This window comes from Cynocephalus volans, chromosome 1, assembly GCF_027409185.1.
Source record: "Cynocephalus volans isolate mCynVol1 chromosome 1, mCynVol1.pri, whole genome shotgun sequence".
NCBI classification, from domain to species: domain Eukaryota; kingdom Metazoa; phylum Chordata; class Mammalia; order Dermoptera; family Cynocephalidae; genus Cynocephalus; species Cynocephalus volans.
Genome location: NC_084460.1, coordinates 43591494 through 43607618, shown reverse-complemented (window position 1 = coordinate 43607618; position 16125 = coordinate 43591494). Strand labels below are relative to the sequence as shown.

Here is a 16125-nt window from a genome sequence, read left to right as displayed (position 1 = left end):
GCCAACAACAGTCAAGAGGTTGAGAGAAGGAAACCAGAGACGAAAGCATACACTGGGTAATTCCATTTACGTCAGGTTCAAAAACAGACAACGCAATTCTATGGTGTTAGACTTAGGATAGTGATTACCCTTGGGGGAAAGGGGTAGTGTCTGGAAGGGGGGTGGTGGGGATTTTGGGGTGCTAATAATGTTGAGTCAGATACTTCTTAGGGCATTTTTCTTTCTCTACTTTAATACAGCATTTGCAAAAATATGTATATGCATGTATATACGTACATGTGTGTATGAATACATACACATAAACCAGCATGCTCTCTCACCTCTGTGATTGCAGTAATCTCCTCCCTGGTTCTCCCTGCTTCCACCGACCTATGTCCATTCTCCACCAGCAGCCACAGGGAGTCTTTTAAAATCTAAGTCAGCTCACATTCTTTCTCTTCTCAAACCCTCCAAGGCTCTCATCTCACACACACAGTAGAAGCCCAAGTGTTCACGAATTACCACTTAATTTTCAGAGAGAGAACTCTTCCACATTTCTATGTCCTTCACGTATATGATATTTACCCAATTATGGTAACAACATCAGGCAGATAGGTTTGGGGACAAACCCAGCTGGCTCTTGGTAAACATAAAGCCCGCCTAGTGGAGCAGAGAGACCAGCACCCACCATGAAGTGGCCTTGGAGCTCTGAGAGTTTGTTCTCTGCCTTATTTTCACCAAGGCATTTAGCACCTCTGACTTAATGTGTGTTTCATTTAGTGTCTGTCTCTGTGTCCCCCACCCCCTCATATTAGAAGGTGAGTTTGCAGAGACTTTGTTTTGTTTGATGCTGCAACCCCAGCACCTGGAAGAGTGCATGGCTCACAGCAGGTGTTTTCCAAATGCTTGTGGAATGCATGGATGAGTGACTGGCCATGGTGCTTCACTTGGCATCCTCCCCAAAGGAAGCGCTGGCTAGAATGTTTATTGAGTGACTTAGTCCCTTCAAGCTGCTGTTAACAAAATATCATAAACTGAGGAGATGATAACGCCTGACAAGAGTGTGCTTTCTCGTTTATAGATGGTGCCTTCTTGTTTATTGTGTCCTTGTGGAAGGGACAAAGGATCTCCCTGGGGCCTCTTTCATAAGGGCACTAACCCCGTTCATGAGGGCACTGCCCCCACGTTATAATCATCTCTCAAAGGTCCCATCTGCTAATACCCCTACGTTGGGGGAAGATTAAACATATATAGTTTGGGGAGACACCAACATTCAGACCACAGTAGTGACTGAATGGGTGAGCGATAGAATTCACCTGAATGAATGAATGAATGAATAGTGTCTGGATGGGTGGGTGGACTGCCTACTCCAAGCTCTCCTTCCATTCTGGTCTTATTTCAGGAAGTACCTATCTTTTAGAAATTCAACAGGCCTCTTCCCATTTTCTAGCCAAGACGAATGGGTTTCTTGCTTCATGTTGGTCTCCCATGGATGTCTCCTGTTAGCTGAAAAGTAGCTCTGAGAGGTCAACAAGGCTATTAGTCCATTTTCCAGAGGAGGAAACTGTGACTGAGAGAGAAGTGACTTGCTCATGTCATCTGATCACCAACTGTACAGCCACACTCCTGGCCTGGTCCAGCACTCCTCTCCATACCTGATCAGCCCCCGCAAGAACAGTCATGCCCAGTGAGGGAAAGTGCAGGAGACACTGACTTCCCACTGTCTTTTAGGGTCACTGGGAGCAAGAAGTCCACCAAGAGGACCAAATCCATCAACGGCTCCCTGTACATCTTCAGGGGTCGCATCAACACTGAGGTCATGGAGGTGGAGAATGTGGAGGATGGGACAGGTAGGCCCTGCCCTGTCTTGCCTGAGCCAGCTCCGCCCGTGCCCGGCACCTTCTCTCTGCCATTTGCATATTCTCTTTCTTTAATTTGAAATGCAATTTACCTATAGAAAAGTGCCTAGAACATAGACAAGTGAACACCTGAGAAGTCAGTATACAAGTTTAGAAATAAAACACTGCTCTCCAGTCCTTCCCCACCACAATGCCTTATGCTTCCCCCAGGAGTCAGTGCTGTCCAAATTTTGTGATGATCATTTTCTTGCTTTTTAAAAATATTTTTACCTCCTAAGTATTCATTACTAAATTTTACTAAAGCTACTTTTACTTTAGTTTCATTTCTAAATTTTAATTAAAATTTCTCTGTTTTTGAATCCTGTTAGTGACTTTAAACATATCTATGGTTATATGTATAGTATTTTGCATATGCACTTAGATGGTCATAAGATACCATCTACATTCTTCTGCATCTTGCTGCTTCCACCCCAGATCATGTTGGGGTGATTTATCCATGTTTCCGCATGTGGCTCTTAGCAGCTGGTTGGTTTCCATTGCTGTATAGTATTCCATTGCAGGAATATTCCACCCATATTCTGGGTGATAAACATCTGGGCACTTTCCACCATTCACTATTATGAACAGTGATGCTGTGAGCATTCTGTGTGCATCTCCTAGAGTACATGCCCTTGAGCTTGTCTTACGCAGTTTTGAGCCACAGATACCTTTGGCAGTGTCACCTGTGGCCCTTTCCTCAGATTCAGGGGATTGACTTCCCTAGATACTGCCAATGAGTTTTCAGAGAGGTTTGCCAATTCCTATTGCAGCCAGTAGTGGGTAAGGGCCTGTTCTTGACCTGGTGTTGTCAGACTGGCACTAAGGTTTTAAGTGACCCCAGTGCCTGAGTGAGATGGGAGGAGGCTGGGAAGCATTCCTGAGTTCTGAGAAGGGGTCTCCTGGTGAATCACTCCTGCGTTTGTACCCAGATGAGAGGTCTTGAAACCCCCTGTAATTGTGAGAGGAGTCTTTGTTTGTAGAAGGTTTTCCTTGCTCATCAGAGAATAGCCAGGAGAGGGGGTAAGCATTTGAAAGGTTGAAAGTTCACCTCCTAAATCCTGATCCTGTTGATGGCCCTGCCCTATTGTGCCGGAGAGGGAAGGGCTGGCCAGGGACCTCGCCCACCAGAGCATAGTGGGGTAGGTTGGGAGTTGTGTAGCTGAGTCTGCGCTGATCCCCTCTGCCCCCTGTCCCCTGCCCCTGCCAGCGGATTACCACAGCAATGGCTACACTGTCACCAATGGCTGGAAGATCCACAACACAGCCAAAAACAAGTGGTTTGTCTGCATGGCCAAGACAGCAGAGGATAAGCAGAAGTGGCTGGATGCTATCATCCGTGAGCGGGAGCAGCGTGAGAGTGAGTGGTGGTGAGGGGGGGCTTTCCGGGATCCCTGGGCTGGGTATGGCATCTGCAGCGTGAGGGCTGTGCCCGGGTAAGGGTCCTGGGGTCCTGGCTGGGAGGGTCGGAGCTGCGAGAAGCAGGTGTTTGAAGGATGGGGAGCTCTGCGACTGTGTTACCTCTTGGTGGTAACTCAGAGGCTGCCCATCAGACAGATGGTGAAACTGAGGCCTGATGGAAGGGACTTGCCCAGGGCTTCACCTAGAGGAATGGAACCCAAGATGCTCCTCTTTTCCCCCACATAGCCCTGTGCCCTCTGCCTGACTGAGGTTTTTTGTGTTTGATATTCACTGAATCTAAGTCTGGAAGGAGGTTCCTCTGGGGTTGCCCATTAAGTGTGGTCAAGAGCCCCTCTGGGCACAGGCACCCCTGAGCAGTTCACATAAGGAAGTGCAGGGGCTGGGTGTGATGAGGGGTGGGTTGGGGGTGGCGCTGAACTGTGTCAAGGCACTGGACTGTTGTGCAGAGACCACCAGGCTGGGAAGGGAGGCCTTGGTGTGTTTTGGGGTGAGTAACTTCAGCTTCCCAGACCAGTGATCGCATCTGATAAGTGAGGATGAAAGTTCCTGCTGTAGAGGACTGTCATGCTGCTAAATGAGGTCTTGGGTTTGACCATACTTGAAAATCTGACACACAATCCTAAAAACCCTCCCTACCTCCCGGTTTCACAAAGGAGGAAACTGGGCCTCAGTTTCTTCTGTATGTATATCCTGCCTCCTTGAAATCACAACTTGGATGTGTCCTAGACGTGTCACACTCGCCATATCTAAATCAGAACCCTTCATTGCTATCCTGTCTTCTTCCCCAAGCCTGCTCATTCCCCTGACTTCTGCATATTAGCAATGGCTCCTCCGTTCACCCCAGAGCTCAGAGTCAGACCTTTGGTTTCATCCCTGACCCAGCTCCAGCCTCTGCTCCCCAAGTTCAGTAGATAGACAAGTCCCTTTAATTCTGCCTTCCACTATATGCCAAATCCACCTGCTTCTCTGCTCTTCCTACTTTCATCCAAGTCCAAGTCATCATCTCTCAGGAATATGGGCCCAGTATGACTATATCCATAGATGTTTTCTCTAGAGGAGCTAGACATTTGGATCTTGAGTGCTATTTCCTGATGTTAAAAGTTGCACCGAAACTTACTAAAATGCCATTAGGCCAAATAAACTACTGAACATGGCCCCTCGTTGGGCAAGTTGGTGACCTCTGAAACTGATCTGAGCTGGGTATGTGATCAGGACCTGGGTGGGGTTCAGGGGTGTAGCCTGGCCTGGGTGGGGCTGATCAGTTTCTTTGTGGTCAGATGGAGGACTGTGGTTGGTGCTGCTGTGCATATGTGATCACAAGTGGGGTGTGGCCTTAATGGGCCTTGGTCATTAGAATTGGGTATTATTCAATCCCTGAGCTCAGGGCTGGGTTCATGGAGGGTGTGTTTGTGTTCTGTGGTCACAAGCACAGATCTGGAGCCAAACTTCCTGGGTCTAAATCCTCGTGCCACCACTTCTAGTTGGGCAACCTTGTAAAGAGAATCTAACTTCTCTAGGCCTCAGTTTCTTCATCTGTAGAATGGGGATAATCATGGTACCTTATTATTACAGGGTTCCTGTGAGGAGTACTTGGCATTTGCTGTTGTTATTTGTCATTGCTGTTATTGTCAAGATTGGGTGGGGGTCCAAGCAGAAAATGTGGGCAGAGATTTGAATCAGGGTGCTGCGTGTATTGTTAGAAGGAACAGCCAGACTCCCATCCCTGGCTGGAATAAGGATCACAACATGTTTTCTGATAATCTCGGAATTTGGAAACCCACCGTCAAGTTGGGGAGGCAGCATAGGAAAGTGATTAAGGACACAGCTCTGGAGCTTGACTCTTGGGTTGAGGGCACGACCCCCGTTACTACAGGACTTAACCTCTCTGGGTTTCAACTTTCCCATTTGTAAAATGGCTTTTTCAAGGAGTCAGTGGCAGGTGCCTAGAGCAGAGACCAACAGTCAGCACTCTACTGCTGTCTGCTGGGGTGGCAGTTTTGGAGGGCAGTGGGGGCCAGCTTCCAGGAGCTGCAGGCCTGCCCTCTCTGCCCAGTCTCCCCCCGGCGCGGTCTGGTGCTCTTCCCAGTGCTGACTGTGCTTCTGCACAGGCCTGAAGCTGGGCATGGAGCGCGATGCCTACGTCATGATCTCAGAGAAGGGTGAGAAGCTCTACCACATGATGATGAACAAGAAGGTGAACCTGATCAAGGACCGCCGGAGAAAGCTCAGCACCATCCCCAAGTGCTTCCTCGGCAAGTGAGTGGCCCCACCCTGCCCTTCCCATGGGCTCTCACCTGGAGGTGGGGCAGACCATCCACACACCCACCCACGCAGTTGGCCCTTCCCAGCCCTGCCCCTTCCCCCAGGATCCCTCCTGGGCAGAGCCACTAAAGGACCCAAATCCTTATAGAACAGCCCTCAGAGGTCAAGAAGACCAGCAGCGGTCCCCATGTCAGGTCTCTCAAATTTGTTTGACCACAACCCAATGCAAAGCATAAGTTTTCCATTGTGACCTGGTACACACATTCATGTAATACATGCTTGAAGCCAAGGTTTCACGTAACTTACTGTGCATGATACACTCTGAAAATATCTGTCTTCTCTTCTTTCTATTCTATTGAAGTTGCTTCTTCATTCATTTCAAAAATAATGCTGGCCAGACCCATGAGCTTGGTTTCACAAACCACTCATGGGTTGCCCAATGTGGTTTTCAAAATGCTGCTACAGTACTCAGGAAAAGAGAGGCCACTGTAGATATTTCAGGCAGAGAGCTATTTAACACAGGGATGGGATTCCAAAGGTGCAGAAGGGCTGGAAGAACACAGGTTGCTTGGGCTGCCATTACAAAGTACCATAGGCTGGGCAGCTCAAACAACAGGAGTTTATTTTCTTGTAGTTCTGGAGGCCAGAAGTCCAAGATCACGGTGTTGGCAGGGTTGATGTCTGGTGAGGCCTCTCTTCCTGAGTTACTGAGAAGTAGATGGGGAGGGTCCTGTAAGCTCTTCCATGCTCAGGGCCTCCACATTCTCTTTTTAGGGAATATGAGGGTATTTCAAAAAGTTTATGGAGAAATAAAATGAAAAGGTAATACAAATCTTTCTGTGAACTTCTCGAAAGTACCCCATTTTATAACCAAGGCTCAAAGGGGTCAGAACAAAGTGTGACAGACTGGATCTTAAACTCAGGTCTCGTGGTGTTAAATCTCACTTACCTGGGGCAGAGGGCTGGGGAGTGGGAGAGGCTGAAGAGATCCAGTCCTCCTATGATTGTCAAACTGTTTTGAGGCCCTACTGTGTGCTAGACACTCTGGAGAGGAAGACCACTGAGGGCTCCTGACCTCTGAAGCTTGTGGTCCAGCTGGGGAGAGGTTTGCCTGTGAGGTGGGGACTTTGCTTAGAATTTAATTTATGCCCCACCCACTTCCCAAAAGCTTTTGGAGAGGCCTAGGACGAAAGCTACTGTATTATTATAGTGCAGGATAGCAGGTGAGAGGTGACTGGGACTAGGCTTGAACTAGGACAGTCACAGTGAAAATGGGGAGAAGGGCTTCCATTCTAGATAATTTTGAAGGTAAAAGCATTTGCTGCTGGGGTGAAAACAAAAGGGATCTAAGGATGAGCCAGTGGGAACTGGAGCTGATGCTTCGAGAAGAGGAAGAAGACGGTGGGAGGAACGGGTTTCAGGGGCATGGGTGGAGCTCAGGCATGCAGCTGTGGACGGGTCACATTCCAGACTTGGGGAGCAAAGTCTGGGTTGGAGACCTGAGCGCAGGAGATGGCATTTAGATCATCTTTAGAGCCAGGAGACCAAATGCATTCTGCAAGAAAGCATGTAGAAAGAAGAGATAGGGCCTAGGCCCTGAGCCCCAGCAATGTTTGGAGAAACGAGCAAAGGAGTCTGAGCAGAGTGGCCAGAGAGATGGGAGGTGCTTGGGGCACCCCAAAGCCAAGCAAGATGGTGGGGGAGCAGCTCTGAGGGAAGGAGCCAGAGCCTAGCTTTGGACGTGTTAAGGTGGAAATGCCTGGTGGACATTTCTCGTCTAGTATCAGTGCTGGGTAGACCATTGGAGACTGGTGTGGGGCTGGGGGGGGCGTTGCTGAGGGCCTGAGGCTTGTGGTTGGAGGGGCAGCAGGTGAGAGGTCTCAGGGGTGGTGGGGTTCCTTGTTGCCCTCAAGGGTCATTGACTCCAGTTCTCAGCTCCCTGGGAGTCCTGTGGGCTGGGGGAGGTGGGGAGGGAACATCCTGGCTGGTCTCCGTCAGCTAATCCCTAATCCTGGACGGAAAGAGGGTATCTCTCTCAGGAGGGCTTTGCTTCCGGGCCCTGTGGGCTTGGAGAACCTTCCCGCCTCCTGCCAAACTGCCTAGTCCAGCCGGATGGGATAACAACCTGTGTGTGATTAGAGCTTCAGAGGAGTTTTGTCTCCTCAGGAAGGATTAGGGGAGATTTCTTTTACTGCTCATTTGAAACAGGGCCAGGGTTGCAGCCTGTTTTGTAACCACTAGGCCATGAGGAACATACTCCCCACAGGAGACCATTCTAGCAAAATTCTTTTCCTGGCTCGACTCTGCTCTGCACCCAGCCCCGGCCTTCTAATCCTTCGTTCCTGGCATGGCCCCCGTACCGAGTCTTTTCCCCGGGACTTGGCCCTGGTCCTCTGAGGTGGAGAAACTTGGCCACTGCAGAGAACACAGTTATAGAACCCTGTCTCTGCTCCCTACACTTGTCTGTGGCCATGTCTTTTAATCCTCACACCAGCATCCCCATGTTAAGGGCGAGGAAACTGAGGCACAGGGAAGGGAAGAGTTCTGCACAAGGTCACACAGCCATGGGGGGTGGGGGTGGGGACTAGAATTTGAACCCGGGACTGTGTGACTCCAGACCCTGTGCTCTCTGCCACTGTGCTCTGCTGTATTTACTCATTTTTATCTCTATCTATTCAGCACATTTCATTTTTCCTCGATAGTTACTTTCTCCATATCTGTCTCTGCCACTAGACAGGCAACTTTGTAAATTCTAGAATTGTCTGATTTATGTTTATAACTGTCAGGGGTTGGGCTTTGAGTCAGATTTGGGCTTAAGTCTTGGTTCCCCACTTTTTAGCTGTGTGATTTTGGGCAAATTTCTCAATCTCTCTGAGCCTCAGTAAACAATCAATTAAAGAGATAAAATGTAGCTCATAGGATTGTCAGAGGATACAGTGAGGTAACGCATGTGACATGCTCAGCACAGTGTTGGCAACAGTGATGGAAGTGTGTATTGGGCTGTGTACTGTGTGTGATGTGGAAATGGCATATGGAGTGGCCTGTTTCTGTCCTACTCAGAGAAAAAAACAGTAGATGCCACGTTAAAACAAAACAAAACAAGGAGTCTGTATATCATTACGGAGAACATCATGGGAAGAACATGATGTTTGCCCTCTGGCATCCTTAGATTAGTTGGGAAGACAACATAGATTCATTCATTCATTCATGCATTCATTCTGTGTTTACTGAGCCCCGGCTATGTGCCAGCAGGGAACATGATAGACAAAATCCCTGCCCTTATGGAAATAACTGTCAAGTGGGGGAATCAGACAGTTGACAAGTAGACAAATATAAATGAAGAAGGGAATTTCAGCAAGTTGATGAATGCTGTAAGGAAATAAGTAGGTTGATGTAGGGAGGAGAGGAAATGGGGGGCTGGTTCAGCCGGGGAGGGCAGGAGGGGCCTCTCAGGGGAGACGAAATTTTAACTAAGATCTGAAAGACAAGCAAGAGCCACCCATGAGAAGATCTGGGAAATGGCATTCCTGGCAGAGGGAACAGCAGGTACAAAAGCCCTGAGGCTGGAGTAAGAAATGGAGGAACAGCGAGGAGGTCAGTGTGGCTGCAGGTAGTGAGTGGCTGGAGTGGTGGGAGACAAAGCCCCTGGAGTTAGCAGGGGCCAAATCAGGCAGGGCCTGGCTAAGGGGTTCAGATTTTATTCTAGGTGCTCTGGAAGCCACTGGAAGATTCTCAGCAAGGGAGCGAGAGGAGGATGTAACTCATCAGACAGGCCCAGAGTGAGGGCACCATTGGAGCTGCCGGAGTTAGGGGACCAGGTGTGACAAGGTGTGTCTGGAAGGGGTAGTCAGGGAAGGCTTCCTTGAAGAAGAAGGTCTTTGGTTTCACCCTTGACAGAGGTTAGACATCATTCAGTTATTGACATCGGCCAGAATGGAAGCTCTGAGGTGGAAGAGGCCTTGCTGTCTCGTCCACCTGTGTGCACAGGTGCAGGCTGTTAGCGTGTGCTAGAGGATCAGTGATTTGTCAGACCTCGCTGCAGACATCTTCAGAAAGCATCTTTGAGCAGTGGAGTTACAGGGGTGAATATCAAACCCCCAGTCCCTGCCCTCTTAGAGCTCACGGCCTGTGGAGGAGACAGGCAAGAAAAAGGGGATTCTAGTGCTGGGGAGTACTTGGTACATTGGGCCTCATCTCAGGCAGCTTTCTTAGGAAGGCTGCAAAGACATACCTTTTATGCCTCATGCCTAGCCTTGGCCTTGACATGTAGTAGGCTAAATAAATGTTTACTGGGTGAATGATTTAAGGGGGCAGAAAGGAAGGAGGGATGAAAGCTGACATTCTAACTCTCAACTAGTCCCCCATCCCTGAATCTCCAACGCCCCATCAGGCTAGGCTGACCTTCTTCCTGTGTCCAGCTCACCTCACACTGTTCTGCGTGATGTCTTTCTGGAAGCCTGGACCTTGCTGCTCTTTGCACCACAGGCCCCCAGCCCCCGGCAGATTGCTGTTTTCCTAACCTTACTTCTCACTCAGGGCCTTGTGTTTGCTGATCTCCCTGCCTGGAACACCCTTCCCTGCACCCCATTGCTGGCAAACTGACAGTTCAAAGGTGTGTTTTCCTTGGCTCACGTAGTGTTTTCAGAAAATGCTGAATTAGATATCAACATTTAACAATTGGGAGATTTTACAGGAAATGCCGGATTTCCGCCTTCTCTTGAAAAGCTGTTAGATGCTTTTAGTGTTCCCCGTCGGCCACACTGAAGAGTGGCTGCCTCATCAGATGTGGCAGGCGCTGGCTGGTTCGGCACAGTTTCCACCTGGTCTGTTTCGCCTATTTATGAGCGTTTGCGGTTCCTGCAGTAGAGATGAATTTTATTTGGCTTTGTATCTGGATCCCAGCTTAAGATTTTGTATGATTAAAAAGTTTACCTGTTAAATCCAGAATACCCCTGAGTAAACCACTTGCCAGATGGACCCTGCTGAGGCCTAGAGAGGGAAAACAACTTGCCCAAATTTGCCCAGCAAGCTGTGAACCCTCCTTGATCCCCAAGAAGGTGGCTAGACCCAGCTTGGGCAGAAACATGGGTTGAAATTGCTGTCTTCCTCACTGTCTTCTGCCCCAGCAGCTGCTGTGGGACTCTTCCTTACCCCCTATCCTGGCCAGAGGGCTGCTGATCACTGCCAGAGGTGGCCTGTTTGGGCAGTGGGGTGCCAAGTCTCCAGCTTCCGAGAGTGGGCATGCGAACATCTGTTCACCTCCTTCAGGCCCCAGGCAACTTCAGGGGCTGGCAACTTTCTCCCTATCCCGGAGTTTTCGGACTTTGAGAATAGAATTGGGGGTGGACAGGACCCAGAACAATCTCTTCCCCACGCAGGGCTCTTGCTCCACAAAATAAATCCATTTTTCTACACCCCCCCTCGGCCTCCAAGTGGGCTTTCTGAATGCCTCAGCACACACCGCTACCTACACATGAAGCAGGTCTTTGCTCAGCTAAACACTGGAAAGTTAAAAATAGCCCTGCCCCCCTCTGGCCCTGTAATTGGAGGCGGGACAGCTGGTTTCGATAAGCAAAGCTCTGCACTGTGGCCAGCAGCCGCCTGCTTTCATTGAACACAGATTGCTGTGGCGGAAACAGTCCCGTTCCAGGCTCTCCCTTTTCCTGCTGACTTTGAGGGGGCTGAGCTCTGTGCTGAGCCCAAGAAGCACCCCCGAGATCCAGGACCTGGAGCCCTGGCTGAGCCGCTGCCCCCGGGCAGTCACATTGGAGTTGGAAAAGCTGCCTGTCTTCCTTTAGCATGTGAGCACTTCTGTCTCCTGAAACCTTCCTGCTGACCCCAGAACATGCCTTCTTTCTGATGGTTCATTTTTTCATTTGTTCAGTAAAGTATTATTGAGCCCTGCTGTGCGTTAGGCCCTTTTCTTGGTGCTTGGGATAGTCCCAGGAATAACACAAAAATCCCTACTCGCGTGGAGATCCCATCCTGGTTGGGGGAGATGGCCAATAAACACAAATAAATCTGTGAACAAGATAACTTCTGACAGTGATAAATGTGAAATAGAAAGTAAAACAGGGACATGAGATGGATTGTGTTGTGGTAGGGGACTACTGCTGAAGAGGTATTTGCACTGAGACCTGAAGGGTAAAAAAGAATGGCCACATGAAGAGTTGAGGAAGGACCTTTCCAGGCAGAGGGGGTAGCAAGAGCAGAGGCCCTGAGGCAGGAGGGAGTCTTGTGTGTTTTGAGAAGGGAAAGCTGGTGCGTGTGGCCAAAGTGGAATAGGTGAGAGGTGGAGGAGCTTCAGTCAGCTAGGGTGGGGGCAGACCATGTGGGTCCTTGTCGTAGGTGGGCAGAGTTTGGATTTTTTTCTGAGTAATGGGGAAGGCTATTGTAGGGTTTTAAGTGTGGAAATAACGTGATTCGATCACCATCAGCTCTCCTGACTCCCCACAATCATCTTTCTGGGCCCCTATCATTTCTTTCTACTTGCTTACTCATTCCTTTGTTCATCTGTTCTTTCACTCATCCATCTACCCAGTCATCTGTCCACTTACCACCTACTCACGCTCTCCTCCACCCACGTCCACTGACCTTCCCATCCACCTACGTCCACTGACCTTCCCATCCACATGGTCATTTATCTCTATCAAGTTATCCATCCATCTATTCATCTAGTCACCATTTACATATCCACCCATGCGTCTGGCTGTCTGTTCATCCATCCATACACCACCATCCATCCCTCCATCCATCCATTCACCCATCCATTCATCCATCCTTCTTCCCATCTATCCATTCATCCCTCCATCCCTCTGTCCCTCCATCCCTCTATCCCTCTATCCACCCATCAGTTCATTCATCTGTCCATCCATCCATCCATCCATCCATCCATCCATCCATCCATCCATCCATCCATCCATCCATCCATCCATGCAGACATCCATCCACCTACGCATCTCCTTGCCTGCCCAATTATCCATCCACCTACGCATCCATGCATTCATTCATCTGTCCTTTCACTCAGTCACCTACCAACCCATCTATCCACCCATCCACCTATCAATTCACCCACCTACCCACCCACCTGCCTGCCTGCCCAATCACCCTTCCTTCCTTCCTTCCTTCCTTCCTTCCTTCCTTCCTTCCTTCCTTCCTTCCTTCCTTCCTTCCTTCCTTCCTTCCTTCCATCCTTCCATCCTTCCATCCATCTAGTGAGCCTGAGGCAGGCCTGGGGCTGGTCATACCCACCTATCATTGGTAATGAGGAAAAGCATGAGGTCTCACTGCAAACCCAAAGGGATGTGGAGTCCTAAGTTTTGCTTCCCTGTGGGAAGTTCTGGCTGTTATTCCTAGGGGTGGATGTGGCTGGGCCAGCAGTCCCAGGACTGAGGAAGTCCTCTCAACAGCATCTTATGTTCCTGGCAGTGAGTTTGTTGCCTGGCTCCTGGAAATTGGCGAAATCAGCAAGACAGAAGAAGGAGTCAATTTGGGCCAAGCCCTGCTGGAGAATGGTATCATCCACCATGGTAAGTAGGGGGCTGGGCCGAGGGGCAGGAACAGGCCAGACCCTAGCAGTGCTGTGCTCCATAAATCTTCCATGCACCCGCCCTATGACTGGGCACACTGTGGCCCTGGGAATGTGGATGCCCTTGTAAAACTGCTTCCAGGGCTGGGAAGCCCAGCATTCACCTAGGGGGCCAGCAAAGCAGGGACACCTCAAAAAGGTGGGGGCAGAGGAGTAGAATTTTCTATCTGTTCCTTCAAAAAAGGCAAAAACCATGAGATTAAGTTTTAGTCATTCGACAAATATCTATTGAGAGCCTATTATGTGGCACTGTCCACACAGCAACAGACAGGACAGGTGGGCATTCTTGTCCTCATGGTGCTGACCTTGTAGTTGGAGGGGAAGGTAATGAACAAGATGGTTAAACATGCATGGGCAGGTGGTGCTAAGAAAAGCGTGTCGGTAGTGGAGTGCACTTTTGAGTAGGGGAGTTGGGAAGGCCTCACTGAGGAGGGGACAGTGGAGTGAGGACCTGAGAGGTGACGGAGAGAGCCGAGTGGGCATTGTGGTTCCAGACAGGGGAACAGCCAGTGCCAGGTCCCCAACAGGAGGCTAAGGGGCTTGTTCAGGGAATGGCAAGGAGGCCAGTGGCTGCCTCGGAATGAGCTGGGGGAGTGGTAGGAGATGAGGTCAGAGGGCATGGGGCTGACGGGGAGAGTCTAGGAGATGAGGTCCAGTGCCTTATTGGGGATTGTAGGGTCTTTGGCTTTTCCTCTTAGTGAGATATGCAGCCTTTGCTGAGTTCTGCGTAGAGGAAAGACCTGCTCAGACTTACAGAGAGTGGTCTGTTGGAGCCAAGGGTGGCAGCCGGGAGCCCAGTTAGGAGGCTGCTGTAATAGTCCAGGTGGGAGATGAAGGTGGCTAGCACCAGGGGGAGAGTCAGATTCTTAGTATCTTAAAGGTTAGGACCTTACAGGATTTGCTAATGCGTCCAAAGCATCAAGGACGACTTCAAGGCCACTGCATAATGTTGGTTCCCTAAATCCGACAGTGCATATGTCTTTTGGGGGTCTAGGTCCAAGGACATGCTGAGCCAGATGGGTCCCAGAACAGTGTGGATCTGGGACATTCCTGGACCACTCACCTCTGCGGATGCCCCAGCTCCAAGCTGCAGATCTCAGCAGGGCCCTGCACATAGCAGGAGGACCTAGTTTCCTCATCTGCAGAACAGGGAAATAACAGCACCCTCCTCACTGGAGTGTGGGTGGGGGTTTCAGTGAGATCGTGGCCAGCACAGAGCCTGGCCAAGTGAAGGAGTATGCTGGTGGCCGTGGGCTGGGAGGGGCCATGCCTGGCCTCACCAGCCCCTCGGGTCCCTGCAGTTTCTGACAAGCACCAGTTCAAGAATGAGCAGGTGATGTACCGCTTCCGCTACGACGATGGCACCTACAAGGCCCGGAGTGAGCTGGAGGATATCATGTCTAAGGTGGGGGCCCCTCCACCCTGATCCCATGACTCTGACCCAGCAGCCTTGTGTAGATCCACCTCTGAGGTCACTACACAGCAGGCCTATGCCCAGTGGCCTGTCCTCCTCTGCAGCCCCCAGCAGCCCTTGCACCTCCTGCTCTGTCCTGGCAGCCATCTCTCTCAGAAGCCTGGATTTGGAGACCCCTAAAGGATGTGGCCTGATCCCAGAATCCCCCACTTTTTTTCTTTCAGGGTGTGAGGCTTTACTGCCGTCTTCACAGCCTCTACATCCCAGTGATCAAGTAAGTTGCTCTCTCCAAGCTTCAGTTTCACATCTGCCTCTTCTCAGCTGGGTGGCCTTGGGCTGTCAGCTTAACCTCTCTGAGCCCCATTCTCCTTTGGCTAGTAATTGCACCTGCCCTGTAGGCTTCTCATTAGGATTAAGGGAGTTAATTTGTGGGAAGCACTGCAGTGTGGTGGTGAAGGGGTCAGTTCTGGAGCCAGACAGGCTGAGGGTGAATTAGCCTGCTGGTTACCAGCTGTGTGACCTTGGGCAGAGTCACCTAAGCTCCCGGTGCCTCAGTGGGATGAGGACTGTAATGGGATCCACCTCAGGCCTCTGTGCTTGCTGCTCCCCCTGCTTGGAATGTTGTCCCACCACATGTCTTTATATTTGCTGCCTTACTTCCTTCAAACGACTCTTTGTCAGAGGGGTTATCCTGGCCATCTTTATGAAGTGTCACCACCCTGGCCCTCTGTCCTCTGTCACTTCACTTTGGTTTTCTTCTCAGCACGTGTCACTACTTGGCATGTTATGTACATATTTACCTGTGCACTCTGTCCTCCCCACTGAACTGTAGACTCACTGAGGGCGAGCGTGTTACCACCTTGTCCCCACGCCCTGAACAGCACCTGGAGCAGCGTGGTCCTGTAGGACTTTTTGCACTCACTGAAATGCTTGATATTTACATTTTTCTGATACAGTAGCTACTAGTCACATACAGCTTTCGAACACTTGAGACTGAGGAATGTGATTTTTTAATTTGATTTAGTATTATTACTTGATTGAAATTTAGATTAAAATGGCTACATATTAGAGAACGCAAGCCTAGGGCAAAGTAGTACTTAGTAGATGTTTGTCGAGTGACCGTTGAAAGGTAATTAGTCTCTTTTACCCCTGTTTCTATATCTGTGAAGTGGCCCTAAGAATAGCTCACGCTTCTTGGGTTGTCATGAGGGTGAGGATTTGTCAAGCTAGGGCTAGGGCTCACAGACCCTTCAAGCCCGTCGTACAGACTGGGTCACAAATCCTTCACACACAGGGCCGTGAGCTAGTAATAGGAAAAGATCCTGGGAGCCATGGGTAAAAAATTAATAGGCTTTGTTCAGAGCTAGGAGCAGCCGCCCTAGGGGCCTCTTGGAGCGTCCCGAGAAGTGCCATGTATCAGAGCAGTTAGTCCTTTATATTTAGGTCCATAACCCAGGACACCTGGGTGCCCATACGCAGTTACATTAGATAATAACCAAGGAACACCTGGGTGCACGTGGATATTTACATCAAATGCTCAGCAAGATTCTGAACATCTGAGGGGC

At 49.9% G+C, this 16125-nt stretch overlaps 1 protein-coding gene across 1 annotated transcript in view; it reads left to right on the top strand.

The window, feature by feature from the left end:
• The window catches only part of PREX1 (phosphatidylinositol-3,4,5-trisphosphate dependent Rac exchange factor 1), a 180006-nt gene that overhangs the window by 115988 nt on the left and 47893 nt on the right, over positions 1 to 16125 (top strand). Inside the window, exons 8-13 of the mRNA XM_063091280.1 lie at positions 1711 to 1829; positions 3085 to 3234; positions 5405 to 5552; positions 12987 to 13087; positions 14448 to 14551; positions 14785 to 14834. Coding sequence (XP_062947350.1) covers positions 1711 to 1829; positions 3085 to 3234; positions 5405 to 5552; positions 12987 to 13087; positions 14448 to 14551; positions 14785 to 14834 — 672 coding nt within the window. The remainder of the gene's footprint in view (positions 1 to 1710; positions 1830 to 3084; positions 3235 to 5404; positions 5553 to 12986; positions 13088 to 14447; positions 14552 to 14784; positions 14835 to 16125) is intronic.